Here is a 24,551-nt window from a genome sequence, read left to right as displayed (position 1 = left end):
GTGAGTGCAAACAACAGGGGTGGGATAAATAAGTGAAAATAAAATAACTAAATCATATTAGCAGTTTTTTCAGTCTGGCTCAAGTTATGGGGGAAACCTAGATATAGTTTTATATCTATATTCAAGTTATAAATGTAAAATCAGAACAAGGAAACAAGATATTTTTGTTTTTTTCATGTACGTACTAACCGAGTTAAAGTTCATTTTTTTTCTGAAATACTCGGAAATGTCATCAGTATGTAGTCACTTATATTGCTACCAATTTAGAAGATGCTCTTGGACTCAGCTGTTGCTCATAGGATCATGATTTGAACATCCTTTAACAATTCATAATAAAATGATGTCTGCTGTAGGAAATAGAACTAATTCCCCCTGCCCTGGAACTAGAGTAAGAGAAAGTAATGAGCTGATATAGAAATGAAGTATGTATGACCAATCATAAAGTAAAAATTAAACAATAATCCATAATTATTCACCTATGAGATCAGCAAAAATAAACACTGAAAATACCCAGGGTGAGGCTGAGGGGAAATGAGTCTTCTCATATATACTATTGTATTATTGGAAATTGGTAACATTTCTTGAGCTTTTGGCAGTATCTACTTCCTAGACTCTAAACTATAGAAATATTATCTCTTATTCACAAGAAAATACATATTCATTTGTCAGACATTTATTTAGCACTGACTATGTGCAAGAGACTGCTGACAAAAGAAATACATGGTTCCTGCCCTCATAGAGCTTAAGTCCACTGGGAAAACCAAAGTCAATCAAACAGTATATAGAAAAAGAAATTGTGGTAAGTAATGCATTAGAAGAGATAAAATATGCTATGTAAACATGTAGTAGGAAGAATTTCAACTAGTTAAGCCCACAACTGAGGATTATGTTGAAATCTAGAAGTGACAGATACAGAGAGGAAAGAATTCAAGATAGAAGAAACAGTTTGTGGAAAGAGCTTATAGGTAGAAACAACAAAGCTATTACTAGGCAAGAACCAAACTCTTGTCTTGAGTATGTCAAGAGTGGAGCTTAATATTAGGTGAATGAAGAGTGGTATTAGGGGTCAGACCATGTAGGACCATGTAGACCAAGTTAAGGAGTTTGGGAAACCTTGAAATGTTTTTATGCAGAGAGGTGCCTGAGTCAGATTAGTGTTTCTAAAAAGAAAAATCGCTGCTGAATTGAAAAGACAAGAGTGCATAACAGGCAGCTGTTTACACAAAATGTAGGAAATAGTTAAATACCTTGTAGGACATCTGTACTGTGAAGTAACTTGCCTTTAAAAAGAATAAGGTATGTCTCTGTACTGGATGGAGTGATGTTCTTGATGCATTTTTATTTGTATTGGATAGAAACTCTATGATAACATTAAGAGGGAAGTTTTAAAATAACATTATTCCTTTTGTATACTAAAAAGTAAAAAGTCCTGTTTTTAATTTTGTTACATATACCAAAGGTATGTGTCTGTACACAGGCTTTTAAAATATATACAAAATATGGGGAAGTTTTTTAAAAAATATAAAATATAGTATTATCGTACCTGTATTTGTAAATGTGTAAGGTAGGACTAAAAATAGATACCTAACTTGTAAGTAGTGGTTACCCATGGAGAGGGTTGCGGTAGACTCAGGCACAAGGTGTAAAAGAGGAGTTTCACTTTCTCGTGTATTAAGAATGAAAAAATATGGTGGGCAGGGGGTGGGAGGAATAGAGTATGAAATGTCATGTTCTTAGAAATCAATGGTTCTGTGGCCATGCAGAATATGTAGGAGCAGTCATGAGGGGAAATATAAAGTAAGAGCATGAAATAACCTAAGCCTTTCATTTCTCTTTCTTCTTATTGTTAAACTTGGAGGTTCCATTTCAATTCTAAATACAGATCTATCCATTATGTGTCTGGTCAGTATACTTGATTAATTTTGCATGTTTCTTGATAGCTTTTTTGGTGAAACTAATATACTAAGTCTTTCATTTTTTACAGATGAACAAACTGATTGAATATTACCAGCAGCTTGCTCAGAAAGAGAAGGTTGAACGAGATCGCAAGAAACTAGCACGGCGTCGAAATTATATGCCTCTGGCTTTTTCGGTGAGGATTTGGTACAAAAAGGGCTTTGCAGTTCATTATCAAGACCTGTGGAGCATAAGAACAGTGACCATTTCAGTGTCTGTTTTCCCTAGATTTCTGATGGTGCATAGCAGAGAAAGGTTCCTCACATTACAGATGTTTAAGTTCAGCAGTTATACTCTTCACATATCACTAATTAGTTCTGTGGCTTTTTGAATTATAAGGACACTCATGTTTCTTTCTCCTTTGATCCCCTTTGTTTTCTGATTATTCCCCAAAGAGGCTATTGTTTAATTTTGTAGACACCACAGAATTCAATTAGTTACAGCTTTTGGGTATTACAGGAAGTCTGAGAAGAAGAAGGTGAACAAGTGGTAGATTTTGTTTATAATGTCCATGGAGTCTGTCTTTGACATCCTGGAGTAGTGGTTTCCCAGCTCAAATTATCATAATTTGGGGGGCACCTTCCCTTATTTCTTCAGGTTGTAAAACACTGCCACACAGTATATCTATGTGGTTAAAATAGTTACATATACAATTGGAACTTTTGACAGGAATTATATATGGATATCATTTAAGTACCTGCATACTATACTACTAGTTAGAAGGAAGAGATTAGAATTGGACCTTTTATTGTCCCCCTAGTTTTTATTTTTGTTCACAGAACAGTTTGTTTTTTCTGTGCTTAATTGGGGCCAGCAGGTTGACATTTAATAAATAACATTTATTGAATGTTGACAAAATGCCAAGCACTTTACACATAGTTTATTTAATCCTTACAACTATCTTGTGGAGCAGTGTATCCCTATTTTACATTTAAGAAAATGAGATCTAGAGGGGTTAAATAACATGTCACACTGTTTCTATAAGAGAATTAATGGAGCTATTGAAATTGTATGGACTGGTGAGGTCCATATAAAAAAACCTAGTGTAGAATTTGATAAAACGTTAACATTTGTGAAGCACCTATATTTGCCAGTGACTTTAAGGAAGTCTTTTGAACTTTTCTGAATAGTTCAGTGTTATAATCAGCATATACACTTTACATATATTATGTTTAGGAGAGGAATTTGAATTAAATAAATTACTCTTCTGACTCTCCCATGTAAACTGCCTGCTGTATGAGTTTGCTCCTATCTTATGCTGCATTTTTTTGTCTCTGTTGCAACCTGCTGCTATTTTTGGGCTCTACAGCAACACACTATTCATGTAGTGGTAAGTTCTCTTTTATGATTGTTACTGACCCTGAAGAAGTTAGTGGACCATCACTGATGTTCCAGGGAGATAGTCATCGTGTGTCTTAGACACTCCACATAGTTTGGTCTGAGCTATAGCTTAGATATTTTTTAGTTAGTAGTAAAAAACCACATTTGGTTTAGTTTTTCTGTATTTATGTAGTTTCAATCTCCATATTTGGTGTTTTTATTATTATTTTAAGAAAGGATAATGATTGGGACTACATATTACTCTCTTTAAAAGAAGCTTTTAAGTTAGCTTTTTTTTTTGCTTATTTCCCTGAGCTTCTCATGCTGTCCTACCCAGATTTTTTCCTTTTGATAAATGGGATGTGTAAATTCAAGATCTCTTAATTTCTGAACCCTTTCTAGGACAAATATGGTCTTGGAACCCGGCTTCAGCGACCACGAGCTGGTGCATCCATCAGTACCCTTGCTGGACTTTCGTAAGTGTGGACATTAAATAGCTTTGAGGAGAAAAACAGATGTCAAAATGAATGTTGAAGGAATGGCATATTTTTTAAAAGTTGCCAACAGAAAAGATTTTCATACTTAGATAAGATTAATTGGAACTCAGGATGTGACCTAAACAGAAAGAATATTCTACCATAGTGTAATACTTCAATTATTGGTATAGCAGACTTTGAGGGTAATCAGGCAGACACTTTGAGAAAGTACTGCTTTTTATTTTATAGCCTTAAAGAAGGAGAGGACCAAAAAGAGATAAAGATTGAGCCAGCTCAGGCTGTAGATGAAGTGGAGCCTCTACCTGAAGACTATTATACAAGACCAGTAAATTTAACAGAGGGTAATTTTATACATTATTGTTCTTTGTTTCTATTATTTACAAAGGCAGTATTGTTTCATGTAATTACAACCTATAAGTGTGATTTTGAGCAAGTCACAGTAAATTAAACCTGGTTTCTGTCTTTTGTGCTAGTAACTACTCTTCAGCAGCGCCTCTTACAGCCAGACTTTCAACCAGTCTGTGCTTCACAGCTCTATCCTCGCCATAAACATCTACTGATCAAACGGTCCCTACGTTGCCGGGTATGTATTCTGTTCTATGGAGTGGCTATTTGTACAAGGGAAAAGCAAAAGTAAACATGATTGATATCTAATATTAAAACCTCTGGAGTATAGTAAAAATAGAAAACACGGAGAATGTGTTAGGTTCTCAGGCACTATTTTAAATCCTTTCAGTGTATTAACTCAATCTTTATAACCCTATGAGGTGAAGGTATTGTTATTATCCCTGTTTTGCAGATGTGAAAACGTAGGCATCCAAAGATTGAATAACTCATGCAAGCACATAGTGCTAACCCCTAAAAGAGTAATAAAAATGTATAAATTGTATGCTAGCAGAGTGTAAAAAAAAAAAAAAAAAGAATATGCAAAGAGTTTAGCTCACTATACAATTAGAGGGAGCACAGTCCACCCATGACTGCCTTCACTTCTGACACCAATTGCAAGTTTTGAGGTTCTCAAAACCACCCTCAGGTTCAGTAATTCACTAGAAGAACTCAAAGAATTCATTGAGAACTGTTATACTCATGGGTACGGTTTATTACAGGGAAAGGATGAGAATTAAAATCACTGTATTAGTCGGCCAAAGGGGTGCTGATGCAAAGTACCAGAAGTCTTTTGGCTTTTATAAAGGGTATTTATTTGGGGTAGAAACTTATAGTTACCAGGCCATAAAACCTAAGTTACTTCCCTGACCAAAGTCTGTTGCCATGTGTTGGATGGAGCAAGATTGCTGGTGATGTCGGCAAGGGTTCAGTCTTCCTCTTTCTCTTAAGGCTCCGTAGTCCCAGCTTCTTCCAGTATCAGCTGTAGGCTGCGACAAGTCGTCCCTCTCCCAGGGCTCCTTTTTCCCTGGACTCAGCTGCTCTCTGCACAAGGCCAGCTGTAGACTATCAGGCTAACAGTTCATCTCTCTTCCTGGGGCATCCCTGTCTAATGGAGCCTTCTCTCCTTCCTCATGTATCTGCTTCTTCGTGTGTTTACTTCCCGGGGCTCCAGTATCAAAAACTCCAAATAACTCCTTTGCTGTTTAGTTTTCTCTGTGAGTCTCACCTACCAAGGGGACAGGGACTCAATGTCTTACTGGTGATGTGGCCCAATCAAAGCCTTAATCATTATTTAATCAAGTAAAGGTGAAACCTCTATATCCAATCCAATCCGATATGCCTAGAGGAACAGACCAGTTCACAAACATAATGCAATTTCTATTTTTGGAATTCATAAACAATATCAAACTGCTATAGTCACCCAAGGGGAGAGCACAGAGCACAGTCCAGAAGGGTCCAAACATGGGGATCCCAGCTATCCTTACCCCATGGGCACAGGACAGCATTACTCTTAGCATCTGTATGTGACATTACACACAAAATACTGCAAACCAGGGAAGCTTACCTTTGTGTCCAGAGTTTTTACCGGGGCTCCATTACATAGACATGATTGATTGCCTACATGGTTGATCTTCGGTTCCAGGCTTCCATCCTAAATCACATTGCTGGTCTTTCTGATCTTGCCAACCCCCACCCTAAGGCTATGCAGTGTGGCAGACCCCCACCCTTTCATACTGTTAGACTACCCAAGGCCTCCAGGCAACAAACACTTTCCTATCAGGCATGAATTTCCAGGGGTTTAGGAATTACCTCCCAGAAGCCAAGGACAAAGAGTAGACCTCTTTTAGACAAGGTTAAATCTTTGCTACACAGAATAATAAAATAATTTTAAAAGAAGCTTGAAAAAAAGTAAAATCTAGGCTCTGGGAATCTACATGTATGTGCTGATAATAAGAAAAGCAAACAGGAGGATTCGGAAAGGTTGAAAGCAAAAATAGATGGAAAAAGATATATTGTGCAAACACTAATTTTTAAAAAGCAGATATTTCATGAAAGAAAAAAAGATTAAATTCACAGAGAGAATCTAACAGTTTTAAATTTGTATGTACCTGATAACGTAGATTTAAAATCTGTAAAGAAGAATTGGCCGTAGATGTGAGGGTTTATTTCTGAACTCTCAGTTCTATTCCATTTTTATATATGTCTGTCCTTGTGTCAGTGCCATGACCCCTGCAGCTTTGTAATAAATTTAAAATTGGGACGTGAGTCCTCCAGCTTTGTTCTTTTTTAAGATGGAAAAGTTTTAGCTGTTTGGGGTCCCTTACTCTTCTATATAAATTTGATGATTGACTTTTCTATTTCTGCAAGGAAGGCTGTTGGGATTTTTATTGGAATTTTGTCAAGTTGGTAAATCGCTTTGGGTAGAATTGACAATATTTAGTCTTCCAGTCCATGGACACGGAATGTTCTTAGGTCTTCTTTGACTTCTTTTAGTAATGTTTTGTCGTTTTCTGTGTATGCATTCTTAGTTATTTTATTCCTAGATATTTGATTGTTCTAGTTGCTTTTGTAAATGGAAGTTTTTTCTTAATTTCCTTTTTTCTTTTAAAGATTTATTTTTATTTATTTCTCTCCCCTTCCCCCCGCTCCAGTTGTCTGTTCTCTGTTTCCACTTGTTGTATGTTCTTCTGTGTCCACTTGTATTCTTGTCAGCGGCACTGGGAATCTGTGTCTCTTTTGTTGTGTCATCTTGCTGCGTCAGCTCTCAGTGTGTGCGGTGCCAATCCTGGGCAGGCTGGACTTCCTTTTGCACTGGATGGTTCTCCTTACGGGGTGCACTCCTTGCACGAGGCCCCCCTACGCAGGGGACACTCCTGTGTGGCATGGCACTCCTTGTGCGCATCAGCACTGTGCATGGACCAGCTCCACATGGGTCAAGGAGGCCCTGGGTTTGAACTGTGGACCTCCCATGTGGTAGGTGGATGCTCTATCCGTTGAGCCAAGTCTGTTTCCCTTAATTTCCTCTTATTGCTCATTACTAGTGTGTAGAAACACTTTTGATTATACCCTATGATGTTGTTGAATTTATTAGCTCTGATAACTTTGTTGTAGGTTTTTAAGGATTTTCTTATGTAGGATCATGTCATCTGTATATAGAGAAAGTTTTACGTCTTCCTTTTCAATGTAGCTACCTTTTATTTCTTTTTCTTGCCTAATTCCTCTGCCAGAACTTCTAGTACAGTGTTGATTGTGATGACAGTGGGTATCCTTGTCTTGTTGCCAATCTTAGAGGGAAAGCTTTCAGTCTTTGAACATTGAGTAAGATTTTAACTGTGGGTATTTTATATATGCTTTTTATCATGATGAGGAAATTTCTTTCTCTTCCTGGTTTTCTTAAGTGTTTTTATCAAGAAGCATTGCTAGATTTTATCAATGCCTTTTCTGTGTCAATTGAAGTGATCATGTGTTTTTTTCCTTTATTTTATTAATGCCGTGTATTACATTAATTGATTTTTATATGTGGAACCATCCTTGTATGTCTGGGACAAATCCCAGTTTTTCCTGATATAATTACTTTAATATGCTGTTGGATTCATTTTGCAGGCATTTTGTTGAGGATTTTTGCATCTATATTCATATGGAATATTCATCTGTAATTGTATTTTTTTGTGGAATGTTTATATGCTTTTGGTTTTGGGATGATGCTTCCTTTATAGATTGAGTTTGGAAGTGTTCTGTCTTCTTAAATTTTTTGGAAGATTTGAGTAGTATTGGTGTTAATTCTTCTTGGCATGTTTGGTAGAAATTCACTAGTGAAGCCTGGTCCTGGACTTTTCTTTTTTAGGAGGTTTATGATTACTGATTTGATCTCTTTACTTGTTATTGGCCTGTTGATATCTTCTCTTTCTTTTTGTGTCAGTGTAAGTAGTTTGTGTGTTTCTAAGAATTTGTCCATTTCATCAAGGTCATCTAATTTGTTGGTATACAGGTGTTCATAGTATCTTCTTAATAGTCCTTTTTTTTTTTCACACTTGAAGGCTTGCAGCAGCTTTATTTATAATCTCCAAAATCTGAAAGAAACCAAGATATCCTAACATAGATGAATATAAAAAGCACACAGTGCTATATCTACAAAATGAAATACATTGAGCTATTAAGTGATAAAATGAAATTCATAGTCCTTTTTATTTCTTTGGGGTTGGTAGTAGTGTCCCCCTTTCATATCTGATTTTAGTTATTTGCTTTCTTTTTTTCTTTGTCAATCTGATTAAGGGTTTATTGATTTTATTGATATTTTCAAAGAAGGAAATTTTGATTCTATTGGGTTTTTTTTGTTCTCTATTTCATTTATTTCTGCCCTAATCTTTGTTTTTTCCTTCATTCTGCTTGCTTTGGGTTTAATTTGTTTGTTTGTTTGTTTGTTTTAACTTGCATTTGGGAGTGTAAATTACCTATGGGATGGAACAGGGTAGAAAAGATAGGGATGGAAGCAAAATTTTTCTAGATATATCTTTTTTGTCATTTGGTTTTTGAACCGTGTAAGTGATATCTGTTTTTTAAAATTAATGTTTAAAAGGAAAACATTAAAATTTAAAACATTTAAAATAATGAACTTAACTCATTATCAGCTTGGTTATATAACTTCACACACACACAAAAAACTATTTCACATAACTTTGAATGCAATATGCTGAGTGTACACCCTCAATAAGGAATATTTTTTTAGTACTATTCTAGTTTAAAAGAGACTAAAGATACAACCATATGTTTTGTTGAATATTGATCAGTCCTGTTTTTGATTGGAAAATGGTATAAACGAGATTGTTGAAATTGCAGAATGAACTGGATATTTGGTGATATTTAGGAATTTATACCCAGATCATTCTGGAAAAAATATATAGATGAAGCAAATAAGGCAAAATGTTGACAATTATTTTACTAGGTAGAGGATGTATAGGTGTTCATTGTATCATTCTGTTTTGGTTTGCCAAAGGGCTGCTGAAGCAAAATACCAGAAATGGGTTGGCTTTTTTTTTTTCTTTTTCTTAAATTTTGTCTTCTAAAAGTTTTAGATCTCAGTAAGGTCACATAACGAAATAGGGGACTCCTATTACTCACCATCAAACTGTTTTCCCACTTCCCCAGCAATGGTCTTTTTACATGTGGATGTTAACATTTGCTACAGCTGATGTGCAGATATTGAAACATAACTACCAACCTTGGTTCCATTATGGCTTACATTATGGTTTATATTTTAGACTGTACACTTTTCTAAATTTTTGGTGAAATTTGACTTGGCTTGGGTTGCCTTTTATGAAGGAGATTTTTTTAGGGGGTGAAAGCTTACAGTTCCAAGGCTGTGAAAATTTCAAACCAAGGCACCATCAGAGATGCTTTCTCACCAAGGTCAGTTACTACTGATCCTGGCTTGTTGTCATGTGGTGAAGCAAGATGGCTGCCATCTCTGCTGAGGTTTCAGCCTTCCCCTCCAGGTTCACTTTCTTTTTGAGCTACTTCATGGGTCCTGCCTTAAATGGGGCTTCATGGGGCTTCATGCTTAAACAGTTCTCTCTCTTACATGGTAGGATCAAACATGGCAGCTTCCTTTTCCTATGTCTGTCTGAGTCTTTCTCTGTTTCTGTGTATGTCATACCCAGCAATGGGGCAACCTGAATCATGGCTTACTGGCATAGTCCAATCAAAGACCTAAAGGGACCTTAGCAAGTAATCTGATCAAAGCCCCTCAATTTAATTTAATTCAATCAAAGAATATCACATCCAGAGGACTAGATTAGTTTACAAACATAATATTTCTCTTTTTGGGAGTCATAAAATAATTTTAAACTGCTACACATTCTTATGAAGATTTTCAGAAGAAGGGAAAAAAATTTAACTCTAAAACCAAGTAGAAGGAAGGAAATAAAGTGAAGAACAAAAATTAATGAAGTAAACAACAAAGTTACAGGTTAGATTTTGTAAAAGGTTTATAAAAATGACCTCTGACAAGACAATTTAGGGAATAAAAGGTTCAAATTCAACGTTAGGATTAAAAAAAATAAGATTTTACTACAAAAATTAAACATAATGAGGATATTTTGAATAACTTTATTCCAATAAATTTGAAAATTTAAATGAAAAATAAAAATTCTGAGAAAAATGAAACCAAACCCGATAGAAGAGAAATTAAAAAGCCTAAGTAAAAAACAAACAAACAAACAAAAAACCTAAGTCTTGTAAATATTAAAGAAATTCAGTTTATAATTAAAGGCTTCCCCAAAGATATACTGTCATTTCACTGGAGAATTCTTCCAAACATAATGAACTCTTAGACTCTTCCAGAAAAAAAGACATAAAGGAAATATTCCTTACCTTTTGTATGAGACAAATCTAACTTTGATACTGAAAGTCTCTCAAGGAAATACTGAAACGAAAATTATAGGTTACTTTTACTCATCTCTAGTTCTACAGTGCAGAGATACGTATGAAGAAGAAAACTTCTAGAAGGAAATGTAAGAGAATAATGTTTGACTTTTGGGCAACAGGGGTAGTCCATAAATAAGACAAACACAATCTATACAGGAAAAAATAATGTATTTGACTACATTAAAAATAAAACCTTTGCCCCCTACCTTAAAAAAGAAAGAAAGATATGAAAAGATAGGCTACACTCTGAGTAATTTGTATTTGTAAGGTATATAATTAACAAAAGATTAGTATCCAGAGTATGTTAAGAACTTACCATAAGCAAAAGATAACCCAGTATAAAAATAACCAGTAGACACCAGCATACAAGCCATGGCAGAGTAGATCGCAGTGGCCAGTAAATATGAGAAGATACTCAACTTTCTATAGTAATTAGAGAAATATACATTTAAGTACAGTGAAGTAAGCAGATGTAGCTCAAGTGGTTGAGCGCCTGCTTCCCATGTATGATGGTCCCAGGTTTGGTCTCCAGTATCTCCTGAAAAATAAAACCAATAAAAAAACCAACTGTCATTAGGGAGTGAATGTTGCTCAGTGGTCGAGTGCCTGTTTCCCATATACAAGGTATCAGATTTCATACCCGGTACCTCCTTAAAAAAAAAATGGTGAGATACTATTTCATAGTCATCAAATTGACAGACTTTGGCAGTTTGACACTGAATACTTAAACAATTGCATGCACCCTTCGATCCACTTCTAGGACTTTATCCTACAGATAGATTTACATGTGTGAGAGATGATTCATGTACAAGAAAATTCATTGCTGCAGTATTTGTATAAGCAAAATAATGGTACCATCTTAAATGTCTATAAAGTGGGGTCTGGTTAAATAAGCAGTGTAAATCTTCTATGTGTGCCCATACAGAATTAATTCCAAGATAAGTTAAGTGATAAAAGCAAAGGACAGACCAGTGTTTTTAAGATGTTCCCTTTTGTGTTACTGAGAAAAAGGAAAGATGATATAATGCTTATACTTTTATGTGTATAGCCTGAAAAAGAACATGTGAGGAACTGGTTGGCTTTGAGGAGGAGGACAAGGGACAGATAATGAGTTATCTTTACACTGTACACTTTTTTTGTACTGTTGAAAAATTTTTTATAGGTGTGTAATATCCATTCAAGAAAGTAAGCAAATAATTGTTACTGTATTTTAAAACTTGGGACCTGAGTCACAGTACTTGAATTCAGACCCTAGTTCCAATTCCTCCTGGCTCTGAGAAATTGCAAAGGTTCCTTTCCCTTCTTGTGCCCCATTTTCATCATATCTAAAGTAGGGATAATAGCTACAGTATTTACACTACCTCTTAAGGTTGAAGTGATGTTTAAATCCACTTAAGCACTGAGCACATTGCTCAGCAGACATGTAAGAAGAACTCAGTACGTGCTAGCTATTATGTCAGTACTTTTTAAACACCATAAAGCTATAATAGTATTTGATGCTGTGGTCACTCATTCAAAATTCCAAAACATTTTCATTTATAAGTTTCATTTATCAGTAGCATACACTCTGTTTCAAAACATGGATGGTCTTGTACTATCCTTTTGAATTTATCAGCTCTATGGGTCAGCAAAATATATTCTTGTTTTTCCTCCTATACAAATTATCCTTTTTTCCTTTTAGAAATGTGAACATAATTTGAGCAAGCCAGAATTTAATCCAACATCTATCAAATTCAAAATCCAACTTGTTGCTGTGTGAGTATTTGGGGCTTGGGAATTGTTTTTTTTTATTTTCCCAATGGCAACTGTGTTTACTCTTGGCTTTAAAAAAAAAAAGCTACATTAGAATAGTCTTTCTGCTCTTCTATGCCTCTTCAGAATTTTAAGTGAGTCATATACCTTGAAGTTTAAGGCATATTTACAGACTTAGAATCAAGGGTATTTGTATCAGGGACACAGTGATGGTTTGGGATTGGGGCTCTGTGGTATGCTGATGATTGGTTGGAGAGTCACTAGTCATCATTACAGATTTTAAGGTACCTACGTTTGGGAATGAGTGTTTAAAAATTCAAGTAAAAAATACAAGTTTAGCAGCTTGAAGAGTATCTCTATAATATGTTCATTTTATTTACCTGTATTGTGAAAATACTTCATTAAGGCAATGAAAGTGATTTCGTCTTAAATCACAGAGACTTGGCAGAAGAATGGAATTTTGAGTATAAAAATCAACTGTCAAACAAGAAAAAATATTTCGAAAAATTAGGAAAATATTTGTCTAACTTTGGGTGAGACTGACCTTCCTAAGCAAGGCAGGAAGCCCAGAAGCCACTAAGGAAGAGAGACAGACTTGGCTTTACAAAATGGAACATGAGTTATGAAAAACAAAGTAAACATTGTTGTCATGAGGCAGACAGAAGAGCAAGAAAACATACTTGCCACTCATGACAAAAAGTTTACTATCCCTAGTGTACAGAATTCCTGTAAATTTGAAAGATTAAAAAAGGAGTGGTGATAAATAAGGTTGGGCAGAGAGGATTTGATAGGCAGCTTATGGAAAAGGAGATCCAAAAAGCCAGGAAATGTATGGAAAGATACAGAGACTTGATAGGAAAAGTTAAAATAGCACTTAATGCTAGTAAGAATGTGGGGAAACCCATATTTGCATACACATTGTTGGTAGGATTGTGAATTGCTAGAGTCTTTTTGGTGACTGGTCTGGGAAATTACATAGACTTTTTAACCCAGCAATTTTGTCTCAGAAATCTCAGGTGCTAGAAGCAAAAGTATATAAGTAAATATTTACAAGGATGTGTCTTGCAACATTTTCATTGCAAAAAAATATGAAACAGTTTCCATATCAAGCTGATTAACCATCAGCAGGGAAATAGTTGATTAAATTGAGATGTTCTACAGAATATTATGCAGCAATTAAAATGAAGTCAGTGGCAGACAAAAGAAGTTGAGACATTCTGGTCCAATGAGTTAGAAAAAGCTAGGAGGGCCAAGAATAGGGTCTGTCAGTTATTGTCTGAGTCTAAACTTTAATTCACACATCTCTGAATGGGAGTAATACATGTTCTGCCTCCCTCTCAGGATTGTTGAGAAGAAGCAAATGAGCTATTATGTTTGCCAGTACTTTGTAACTGAAAATCACTATAAAATATGTTCCTTTTTCCTAACCCACTTTATTTAATACCCGACTGTTAAGAATGAGAAAATAAAAACGGCACATAGGAAGTCTTAAGAGTTACAGTCGTTACAGAAATGCTGAATGGCAGACTGTGCTTAGCATTGATCTCTTAAACTTGCTTTAAGAAAAAGTGCTCTTTTCTGGCCTCATGGCAGAATTGCCTGAAAATTTAATACACATGTTCTGGCCATACCTTTGACCTGCTGAATCCAAATCTTTGGTATGGGATCCTTGAATATATTAACTTGCTCAGGTAATCCTGATGCCCAGCATTAAAAAACATCTAGTCTGAAGTTACAGTACCTTCTTGCTTCAACTCTAAGATGTACTTTTTCCCCCTACATTTTTAGTGTTTCTACACTCAGATTTTGTGTTATATTAATATATGCATAATAACCAGCATTTATGAGTGTTTAGTTCCAAACACTGTTCTAAGCACTTTTTGTATGGTTTAATTTTTTTCTTCATAATAACTTCAAGAGATGGATACTATTATTGTTTCATTTCATAGTTGAGAAAATTACGGGACAAAGAAGTTAGTATTTTGCCTCAAATTATATAGTATATAAAAACTAAACTGGGATTTGAACTTAGGCACTTTTGAATCCAGAAGAACATTTAATGCAAATATTCTATTGGCTGTTTAGAAAGGCAGTATAACATAGTGGTTAAGAGCAAGGACCATGGAGCCACTCTGCCTGGGTTTGAATCCTGGGTCTGCCACTTACCAGCAAAGTACTTATTCTCTCTACAATGAGATTCTTCACCTGTATAATATGGATGGTAATAATAGTATCTATCTCAGGGAGTGGGTATAACTCAGTAGTTGAGCACCTACTTCATGTGAACGAGGTCCCAGTTTCAATCCCCGGTACCTCCTTAAAAAAAAAAATCTGTTATTCAGAATCAAGATTATGCAAGTTAATATTTGTAAAGTGCTTAGATCAGTGCCTAGCACTTAGCATGTGCTATATAAGTATATGTGTTTTTATAGTCCTAAAACCTATTATTAAATCAGCCATGGATCTTACAGTTAGTTGCATAATTACATAAATGAATAAATGAAATGATTGATTAATGAAATAAGATCTCAGAAAATATGTCTAATAAAAACATCTGTATTTATATTTTTAATTTTTAAATGTACAAAATAAAGTTTAAAAAATAGTAAAAAATGTATCTAAATAAAAAGATATCTAATAAATGTGTAGATATTTTCTTTGACATCTGCCTGACACATACAGGATCCAAGCTAGAAGTATACATAAGATTTCAGAAAGAACTCATTACCAGTTTGGTTTCATGTCATAAGTTCTTATTACAGCGATGGTATGATTCCTTAAAATTTGAAGAAATCCTTTATCTGCTGTACTAGCTAAAAAGAAGCCAATAATTTTAAGGGACTCTGGTGACCATTAATGCATTTCTTTATTCATGCATAGTAATTATATCCCAGAAGTGAGAATCATGTCTATTCCCAATCTTCGCTACATGAAGGTTAGTATGTTGCTTATTAATCAAAAGAAAATAAATTGATTGTTCTTACTAAAGATATATGAATATGTGTGCCTGAGTGGCTGTGTATGTGTTTAGCATGGAGGAACAATGAACAAGAGATAGAAAAGAAGAAACTTTGGAATAAAAGGATGAAGAGTTTATATTTTTTTAAGCTGGGATCCTTTTGATTATTTCTTTCCCCTTCCCCTACACCCCAGTTGTCTGTTCTCTGTGTCTATTTGCTGCGTAGTCTTCTTTGTCTGCTTCTGTTCTTGTCAGCGGCACTGGAATCTGTGTTTCTTTTTGTTGCGTCACCTTGTTGTGTCACCTCTCTGTGTGTGCGGTGCCATTCCTGGGCAGGCTGCACTTTCTTTCACGCTGGGCGGCTCTCCTTACAGGGTGCACTCCTTGCACATGGGGCTCTCCTACGCGGGGGACACCCCTGCGTGGCAGGGCACTCCTTGTGCGTATCAGCACTGCGCATGGGCCAGCTCCACACGGGTCAAGGAGGCCCTGGGTTTGAACCACGGACCTCTAAGCTGGGATCCTTGACAACTTTTTTGAAATGTATGTGTAAGGAGTGGTGTACATGTTATGCAGAAGTAGAATTATAGATAGGGAAAGGAAAGGAGAACACTTTGACTACAAAGAGAACTTTGGCTCCTCTTCTCTAGCCTGGGGATCCCCTACCATCTTGTATGTGTGTGTGCACACAGGTGGGTGTGTGCCCAGAATTGGCCAGATGTCTTTACTGCAGCCCCTCTGTTCCTTGGAGTCTTCATCTATGCCCCTTCCTCCCACACACCCCCTATTTAATTGTAGAACATGCTGTGGCACCCTTTTTAGCTCTTCCCTTTCATGCTGTTCATGAAGACATTTATATAGTCCCTGTTCATCTTAAAGATGTTGTTGCTCATCTCTAGGGAGTACCAAACAAAGGCAGATTATCAAGGTTTAAGACACCTTGAAAGGCTTTTTCAGTTTTGGTGTGCCATTTTTTTTTCCTGTGTTAATATATCTGGTTAACCTGTGACCACCATATTTTACTTTTGAGAGTTTCCCTGTTTTTTAAGCCTTAAGTGGTAACCTGCATGGGGTAAAAGTTGTGAACTGTTAATCACTTAGGTAATGTAATTCCTGAGAATTTTTAGACCTAGTAACTGGCCCTTTCTATGGATCTGTCCCATTTCCTCAATGAAATAGCAACTGCAGAGAATAGATAGTCTAACATATAAATAATAGAATAGGAATCAGCACTTTGAGAATGCATGGTGTGATTGCTTAGAAGTAATGGGGAGGAGATGATGATTTTGTGGAATATTTGATATAGCAACTTAGCAGGTGGACTTAGGTGGCAGTGTAACGTGTCTGAGAGATGCTTTTCCTATTCCCCCAGGAGAGCCAGGTCCTCCTGACTCTTACGAATCCAGTGGAGAACCTTACCCATGTGACGCTGTTGGAATGCGAGGAGGGGGACCCTGATAATACCAACAGCACTGCTAAGGTAGAAGCATTTTGCTTCATCCTAACTGACTCTTTATCAGGAGTGGCCTCATTTGAGGCCACTGTCTTGTTCCCTCATGAAAGCTGTCACCAAGTTCTTTTCATTCTGTCACCTAAGTTTATTACTTTACACTAAATACACTGCCACTGGCAGTTGGGGGTTAATTCCTCACCTGGACTGTAACAATAACTTCCTAACTGACTTGGTTTTTTGTATCCCACCCCCCATTCCAGCCCGTTCTCATTTTCTTGGCTGTTCACACAAATACCATGAAATGGATGGGTTAAACAATGGGAATTTATTTGCTCACAGTTTTGAGGCCAGGAAAATGTCCAAATCAAGGCATCATCAAGGCGATACTTTCTTCCCAAAGACCACCGGCTAGCCATCTTTAGCTCCTCTGCCACATGGCATGCCACATGGTAGTGTCTGCTGGTTTCTCCCTTCTCCAGGTTTCTCCCCAAAATTTGTGGTGTTCTGTGACTGGCTGCTGTAGTTATCCTTGGTCCTTGGCTTGGCACATGGCATGGCACATGGCGGCATCGCCTGGCCTTTCCTTGCTCTTCCTGGTTCCATTTATTTTAGCTTCTGGCTGCTTCCTCTGTGGCTTTCTCTCTGAATTTCATTCTTCTTATAAAGGAGTCCAGTAATAGGATTGAGAGCCATCTTTATTGGGCTGGGCCACACCCTAACTAAAGTAACCTCATCAAAAGCTCCTATTTACAGTGGGCTCAAGCCCACAGGAATGGACTAGATTTAAGAGCATTGTTCTTGGGTACATAAAGCTCAAACCATCCCATAATCTTCTTTATTGCTTCCACGGTGATCTTTGACTTCCCTCTGACTTTGGGATAAAGTAAACTCCTGGGAAAGTGTAAGAGTTCCTTAATGAACTCAACTCAGTTTTTCCATTATGGTATTCCCCCAGGTTCCTATATTTAGCATTTTCTGAATAGTACAGATTAATGGTTGCAGTCCAAGCAGGTCCAACTGGTAGACTTTTGTGCTAAAAAATTGCATATATTATTTGCTTTACCTAGAATGTCTCCTTCCTATCCCCACTTCCCTAACATGTACACACCTCTCCTTCAGTCTAACACACACTCATTCTTCAAGATTCTTATCAAATATTATCTCCTTTTAAAAGCTGGGATGCCTGCTCTAGATTCTCTCAGCTTACATAGACTATACATAGTTCTAAGTAAATATAATGGGTAATTTTGATTTTCAGTGTTTGTTGAATGAATGAAATGTGGCCTTCAACATTTTGCCACTTGGTGATTCATCTAGGACTTGAAATTTTAGATCAAGAACTTTTCTCTGTATCATATATCACTGAGTCATAATTCAGCATGATAGTCATAACATTTGTACTCATAACTACATTCAGCATGATTCTCATAACAAAAATTATAGAAAAGACCTATTTTTTTTTAAAGATTTATTTATCCCCCCCCCCCTTGTGGCTCGTTCCATTCTTTGCTGTTTCTTCTCTGTGTCCATTTGCTGCACATTTTTGCTGCTTGTCTCCCTTTGCTGTGTCATCTTGCTGCGCCAGCTCTCTGCAGCGCATGGGCTGTCAGCTCTCCACAGCACACCGGCCAGCTTGCCTTCACAAGGAGGCCCTGGGATGTGAACCCAGGACCTCCCATGTGGTAGATGGGAGCCCAACTAATTGAGCCACAACTGCTTCCCAGGACCTCTATATTTTTAATCCACTCTGTTATTCACTAATTTTTTAATGATTTCACTTACTGGCGTCATTTCCAAAGAGAGGAATATGACACTTCTGTCCTTGCTCCTTTTTAAAAATAGCACTAATACACAGCTCCAATGAGGACAGAGGCAGAAAGAGGTGCCTGATGCTTATAGACATCAGCTTGTAGATATTTTGTCTTTCCCTTTACAGCTGCCCCTGCCACATTTGTATGCATAATTGGAAATTTGGTTGACATTATTATCAGCCTCTGGCATAGCAAAACTGAGGCCTAGTCATAGCTTATGGATAAGTCTAACGAATGCTTTAACTGTTTTCCATGACCATAAATCAGGTATGAATACATTTCAGAACAGACCTGCTGTTGGAAACAATGCTTCTCCTCTTTGTTTTTCTATTTTTTTTTAAGAAAATAATGAAATGTTTCAGATATACCAAAATGTGTAAAGAAAAATAAACATCCATTGACCCCCACACACACCCTAAAAACTAGAACATTAAAGATACAATTGAAGCCCATTGTGTGTCACTCCCCACTTAAATTCCCCAATACAGCTTCAAAGAAATAAGCACTCACTTGACTTTATCATTCTTTTGTACTTCTTTGTACTTAAGCTTTTACTAGATATGTATTATATATTCCTAAACCACGTTTTTCAGTTCTCTTCCAGTAATATACTGTATATTTCCTGAAACTTCCTTTTGACTTCGATACATCTAGATAAATTTAATGTTTTGCTGTGTTCCATTAACTGAATGTACTTTCTGAGCCAGACCTCTTTATTTTGCTCTCCAGGTGGTGGTGCCTCCCAAAGAGCTCATTTTAGCTGGCAAGGATGCAGCAGCAGAATATGATGAGTTGGCAGAACCCCAGGACTTTCAGGATGACCCAGAGTGAGTGATCTTTTGTGACCCCTTCCATATACCACAGTTGGAAATAACTTTTTCTTCCTGCTTATAAAAATATTACTAATTTGGGAAACATATAAAACCATGAAGAAGAAAATAAAATAAAAATTACCCATTATCTCACTACCAGAGAAAAACACCATTAACATTTTGGTGTTTGTTCTTCCAGATATATCTTCTACCATTAGGATCATTCCATAAACAGTTTTCTTCTCTATGCTAAAGAGGAGAATAAGAAGAAAAACTTACTTTTCCCATTTGAATTTTTATGATAATATTTTACTTTTGTAATATTAAAAAAAAAAGACCAACATTTTGCTGAAGAAGTGCTTCATTGCTGATAATTGGGATGTTGGTCATGTCATGTCTTGTCATCATAGATTTCCTGTTGTGCTCTTAAATGACCATAAGGCTGACTTGTGACCTAATGCCATATTTGTTTCCTCTTACAGCATTATAGCCTTCAGAAAGGCCAACAAAGTGGGTATTTTCATCAGAGTTACCCCACAACATGAGGAGGGTGAAGTGACCGTGTGCTTTAAGATGAAGCATGATTTTAAAAACCTGGCAGCCCCTATCCGCCCCATCGAAGAAAGTGACCAGGGCACAGAAGTCATCTGGCTCACCCAGCATGTGGAACTCAGCTTGGGCCCACTTCTTCCTTGAAGGGTTCCACTGGCAGGCAGATCCCTAAGGACAGTCACCACAAACCTGTGTTAAAATGTGGGAGCTACTGCTTCATTCGGTCTTGTTTATAACTCAATGTAGCCATGCACTACTGAATCCTATTCCTAGGCAAGTGGGGGAGTAGACAAGGTGTTAGGAACACAGGGTAGCTGCTGTTCCTCTTTCTCTTACTTCTATAGCACCAGAAAATCCTTCTCCCTCACTAAACCCCTGCACGTTGACTGATAACAGCATAGTCCAATCCGAAGAAAGGGGATGGTTGTTCCTTGGAGTGGCAGTAGATTTATCACCTGACCATACTGTCCTCCCAATCTGATCTCACAAAGGGTCAGAATCTCATGGATGAAACCTAAAATGATAACCCAGAAGTGGACCTGTTCTTACTGATCCAGCGTTGGTCTGAGCATATCAACTGCTTTCTGCATTCCATTAGATAGAATCTAGCAATCTAAACATATCCCTTCACTTTCCATCACAGTTCCCATCTTGCCTTAGATTTCCACTTGATAGAAAAATAGAATTGTCACATTGTCTTAAGCTTTGTGATGATGGAAAAAATCTGTGAAATTCTTAAGGCCTCATTTGCCCCCTTCTAAAGTAAATACAATATAGAACATATTTATTAAGTTCTCTTAAAAATATTTCCCAGTAGAATAAGGAACTTTTTCTTTGAATAAAAATTTGAGAAACAAACCGTTACCTGTCATATCGAGAGACTGGCAAATTCCATTCATTTAAATGTTGCCACAGTATCCAGGGGAGAATTCTGCCACAAGGAGGCAGTCTGTATGTCATATACCCTACTGCTGCTCCTCTGCTCTTCCTCATTAACTCAGTAACTTCTCAGTATTAGGGACCTGGAAAAAGCCTAAAGAAACTTGAGTGGACAAGTACTCCCCGAATGCTGAACATTTTAAAGGTTAGATTTTTTAAAAGCATGATCTGAACTAATGTTTTTTCCATTGATTTGAAGGGGAAACTAATGATTATAATTTCTCAAATCCAAAACTGGATATTAAGAAAGAGAACCTTTTGCATTCCTGACTTTATGACTTTGATTATATGACTTGCCATATAATGTGTCATATAAGACCATTTTGATTGTAAACCATGACATAGTTCAGCAAATAGTCTAGAATACTGGCCTAACAGCACACATGCTGTTTTCACTTGATATCCTGGAGTTGGGTTGCTAACCTTAATTTCTGTGATGATTTCTAAAATGAGACTTGACAAAGTGTACCACCAGCTGCCCCACATTTTCTGTTAGCAAGTATCCAACAGACTCTCAGGGAAAAGAGAAATTTCCTCTTTACCCTGATTTTGTTTTTGATTTGAGATCTTTAAATAAAATTAAGACATAATGGAATCTGGAATATAGACAGGACGCAGTAATTTGTCAGCTATACCTTGGAAAATAATATTTGGGAAGCCTTTGAAAGACACTAAATTGTAGTCTTAAGGTTGAGTCAACTTTATGAAACAATATTCCTACAGAATAATATAAATGCTGCAATGTAAGAAAAAAATAATCATTTATATTAGGACAATAATAAATAGGACTTAGCATTTTAGGAGTTGGGGTTGGGACTTGGGTAATAATAAACTTGTGGAATATAACAAGAGTTTAGTTTTTTGTGACTCCACAGAGTGTCAAATTAACTCTTACTTCACTACCTGCTAGAGCCTGCTGTGAAGCCACCACTCCCTTTTTGCCAGGGAAGGAAATGGGCATCAGAGTAGCCAATGGCTTCATATGTTTACACATTTGCATAGACTATACAAAGTTGTATGTTGTGCGTTTATGGCATGTAGCTGGTATTTGTTCCCAGAAGTAATAATGATGTAATGGGTTTCATCACCCCATGTGACACAGAAAACAAAAACACTTTTTATCATAGAATATTTTTTTCTTCAGACGCCAAATTAACTTACAGAAAAACAGAGCCTTTGGTTTAGTGTTTCCTCAAGATAGATTTTAGTGCAAGCTGTTATTTTGTCTGTCTGTAGAAATGGTTCAACACTTGCACCTGGTGAATTAGGACTTTCATATGTTGCTTTTTTATATTAGATTGGGTGCAAGATTGTTAAATGCAGTGTCAATGTGGACCATTGCAGGAGAATTAGATGGCACTAGCACTTGATACGATAATATTGGAAGCTTAAGGCTAAGTTCCTTTGGATTTGTAATTGTATTAAACCACTGAAGTTTTCTTTTCCAAGTACTTATATGCGTAATAAGTGAAATGTCATGCATATTTGTGAAGAAACATTCTTTTGGTCCCTTTTTGGAAATGAGAGGCACTCTTGATCTTTATTAACATGTTACTGTATTGCCTTATTGCTTAACTTAATGTAGGAAAATAAAACAGACAGAGCCTGAGGTGTGTCTTTTGTTTGGTTTCCTGAAGACTGACTGGAAGTACCATGGCTCAGAGTCAAAAGACATAGCAGAGTCGAGAGTTAATGTATGAGGGCCAGTGAGACATGCTGCTTCCATTCACTTTTTTAGATAAACTAAGCTAAAACTTCATAATCAAGTTCGTTCACTAAAACATGTAAGTAGATCTTGCTTGAGCTCCTTGTAAACATGTTCTCAGAACCATTGAATAAATACTACATTGTTAGGCATCTCCCAGCTTTTATCGTGGTCATTGCTCCCAAAGTTTATCCATTCAAATACGTAAAATGTTCCAGCCCCAACAAGTATCCGTCTGTCTTCATCAGTACCCATATACTTTTTCTTCCTTCCTATTATTGTAGGTGAATTGTTCCTGCTCTTCCTGTCTAAACCCAACCCCACCATATGCACTAGAGCCCTTCCTGTTGCCTATTCAAGGACACCACTTCAGCAGTTCTCCCCTCCCTCTCTTGCCTCATCAGTTTTTTCCCTCTTGCCTTGTTTCCATCAGCATGCTGTGATTTCTCTCATCTTAAAAAAAGAAACTGCCCTCATAACCCTCTTCAGCTTCCACTCCAATTCTTTACTCCATTTAAAGCAAACCCCCTAACTCTGTTAGTTCCTATCTTCCCATTCTCACCTGAACCCATTCCAGTTAGGCTGTCACCCCGACCACTTCATGAGAACTGCTCTCGTCCCCAGTGATCTCCACTTAGACACAATGGTCACGCCTCAGTCCTTGCCTACTTAATCTTTTAGTAGCATATGACAGTTGCTCTGTCTCGTGTGGAAACACTTCACTTGTTTCCAGGACACAAACTCCTGGTTTTCCTTCTACCTTACAACTTTTCTTCCATATTCTTTGCTAGTTCCCCATCTCCCTAACCTTGGCATGTACCAGGTCTTATTTCTTAAACTTCTCCATACACTTTTAATGATTCACCTAGTTTTCAGGCCATTTGTGAAATTAAAATACCAACTCTAGGATATTTTCCAAAAGTCCAAAGCTAGCCTGGATTTTTCCCTTCCACATGTGCCCCTCCTGCAGCTGTCCCTAACTAAATGGCAACTGTCTTTCCAGTTGCTCAAAAACTGGCATCACCGTTGTCTCCTTTTACATGCCACATGGCTAAGGCAGCCAATCTTTAAGCTATGACCACTTCATACCTTCTCTACCATTACTATCCTGGGAAAAGTCACATCTCTATAGACCCCTACCGTATTACAGTAGCATCTGAACTGGTCTCCCTGAAACCACCTTGGTCACTACCCCTAGCTGTTAGTTGATTTTCAGTACAACAGCCGGAGTAAGTTACATCTCTTATCTACTTAAAAGCTTTGAAAGGATTCTTAGCCAACTCAGCAGTAAATGACAGAGTCCTTACAATAGCTTAGGAGGTCCTAAATTATCTGAAACCCACCCCCTCCCATCTCCACCTCTATATTCATCTTCTACTCTTCCCCCATTCTCATGCCACCTAAGCCACATTAACTCTTCTCCCAGGTACCTGCATTGCTCACACCTTCACCACATCCAGGTCTTTGCTCAAAAGTTTCCTTAAGGGAGTGGATGTAGCTCAGGTGGTTGAGTGCCTGCTTCCCATGTATGAGGTCCTGGGTTCGATCCCCTGTACCTCCTAAAAACAAAAGAGGAAAAAACCAACTCTAACTGGGAAGTAGATGTAGCTCAGTGGTTGAGCGCCTGCTTGCCATGTGTGAGGTCCTGGGTTTCCTTCTTAGTGAGTTTCCTTCTCAGGCTTTCCCTGGCCACCATATTTAATATTGCAAACTGCCCCTGACCCCAAACAGTACTTATCTCACATTGTAGATTCATTTCCCATAGCACTAATCACCATCCTAAACACTATATTCTTGTTTGTTTTCTGACTTCTCTTACTGGAACATAAACTCCGTTAAGGCAGGGATTTTTGTCTTTTTTGTTTTATATCTGCAGAGCCTAGAACAATGGCAAATAGTAGGCACCCAATATTTTTTGAATAAGTAAATAGATTAGCACTAACATCCTTTTCCTTATTTATATCGCTTTTGGTATTTTCTCTATT

At 37.0% G+C, this 24,551-nt stretch overlaps 1 protein-coding gene across 2 annotated transcripts in view; it reads left to right on the top strand.

The window, feature by feature from the left end:
- Positions 1 to 22,470, top strand: part of DCTN4 (dynactin subunit 4) — a 31,616-nt gene extending 9,146 nt beyond the window's left edge. Inside the window, exons 5-14 of one of the 2 annotated variants that reach the window (XM_058281026.2) lie at positions 1,985 to 2,092; positions 3,266 to 3,286; positions 3,679 to 3,752; positions 4,002 to 4,114; positions 4,247 to 4,356; positions 12,265 to 12,338; positions 15,216 to 15,270; positions 16,667 to 16,774; positions 19,288 to 19,385; positions 19,853 to 22,470. In XM_058281026.2, the coding sequence (XP_058137009.1) occupies positions 1,985 to 2,092; positions 3,266 to 3,286; positions 3,679 to 3,752; positions 4,002 to 4,114; positions 4,247 to 4,356; positions 12,265 to 12,338; positions 15,216 to 15,270; positions 16,667 to 16,774; positions 19,288 to 19,385; positions 19,853 to 20,066 (975 nt within the window). In that variant the 3' untranslated portion in view covers positions 20,067 to 22,470. The remainder of the gene's footprint in view (positions 1 to 1,984; positions 2,093 to 3,265; positions 3,287 to 3,678; positions 3,753 to 4,001; positions 4,115 to 4,246; positions 4,357 to 12,264; positions 12,339 to 15,215; positions 15,271 to 16,666; positions 16,775 to 19,287; positions 19,386 to 19,852) is intronic. The other variant, XM_004471999.5, reaches the window with a different exon arrangement.
- Positions 22,471 to 24,551: the final 2,081 nt, after the last annotated feature.

The sequence above is a fragment of the Dasypus novemcinctus genome, chromosome 2 (genome assembly GCF_030445035.2).
Source record: "Dasypus novemcinctus isolate mDasNov1 chromosome 2, mDasNov1.1.hap2, whole genome shotgun sequence".
NCBI lineage: Eukaryota > Metazoa > Chordata > Mammalia > Cingulata > Dasypodidae > Dasypus > Dasypus novemcinctus.
Note: the sequence above shows the minus strand (reverse complement) of the source record. Positions and strands in the feature narration are given on the sequence as shown.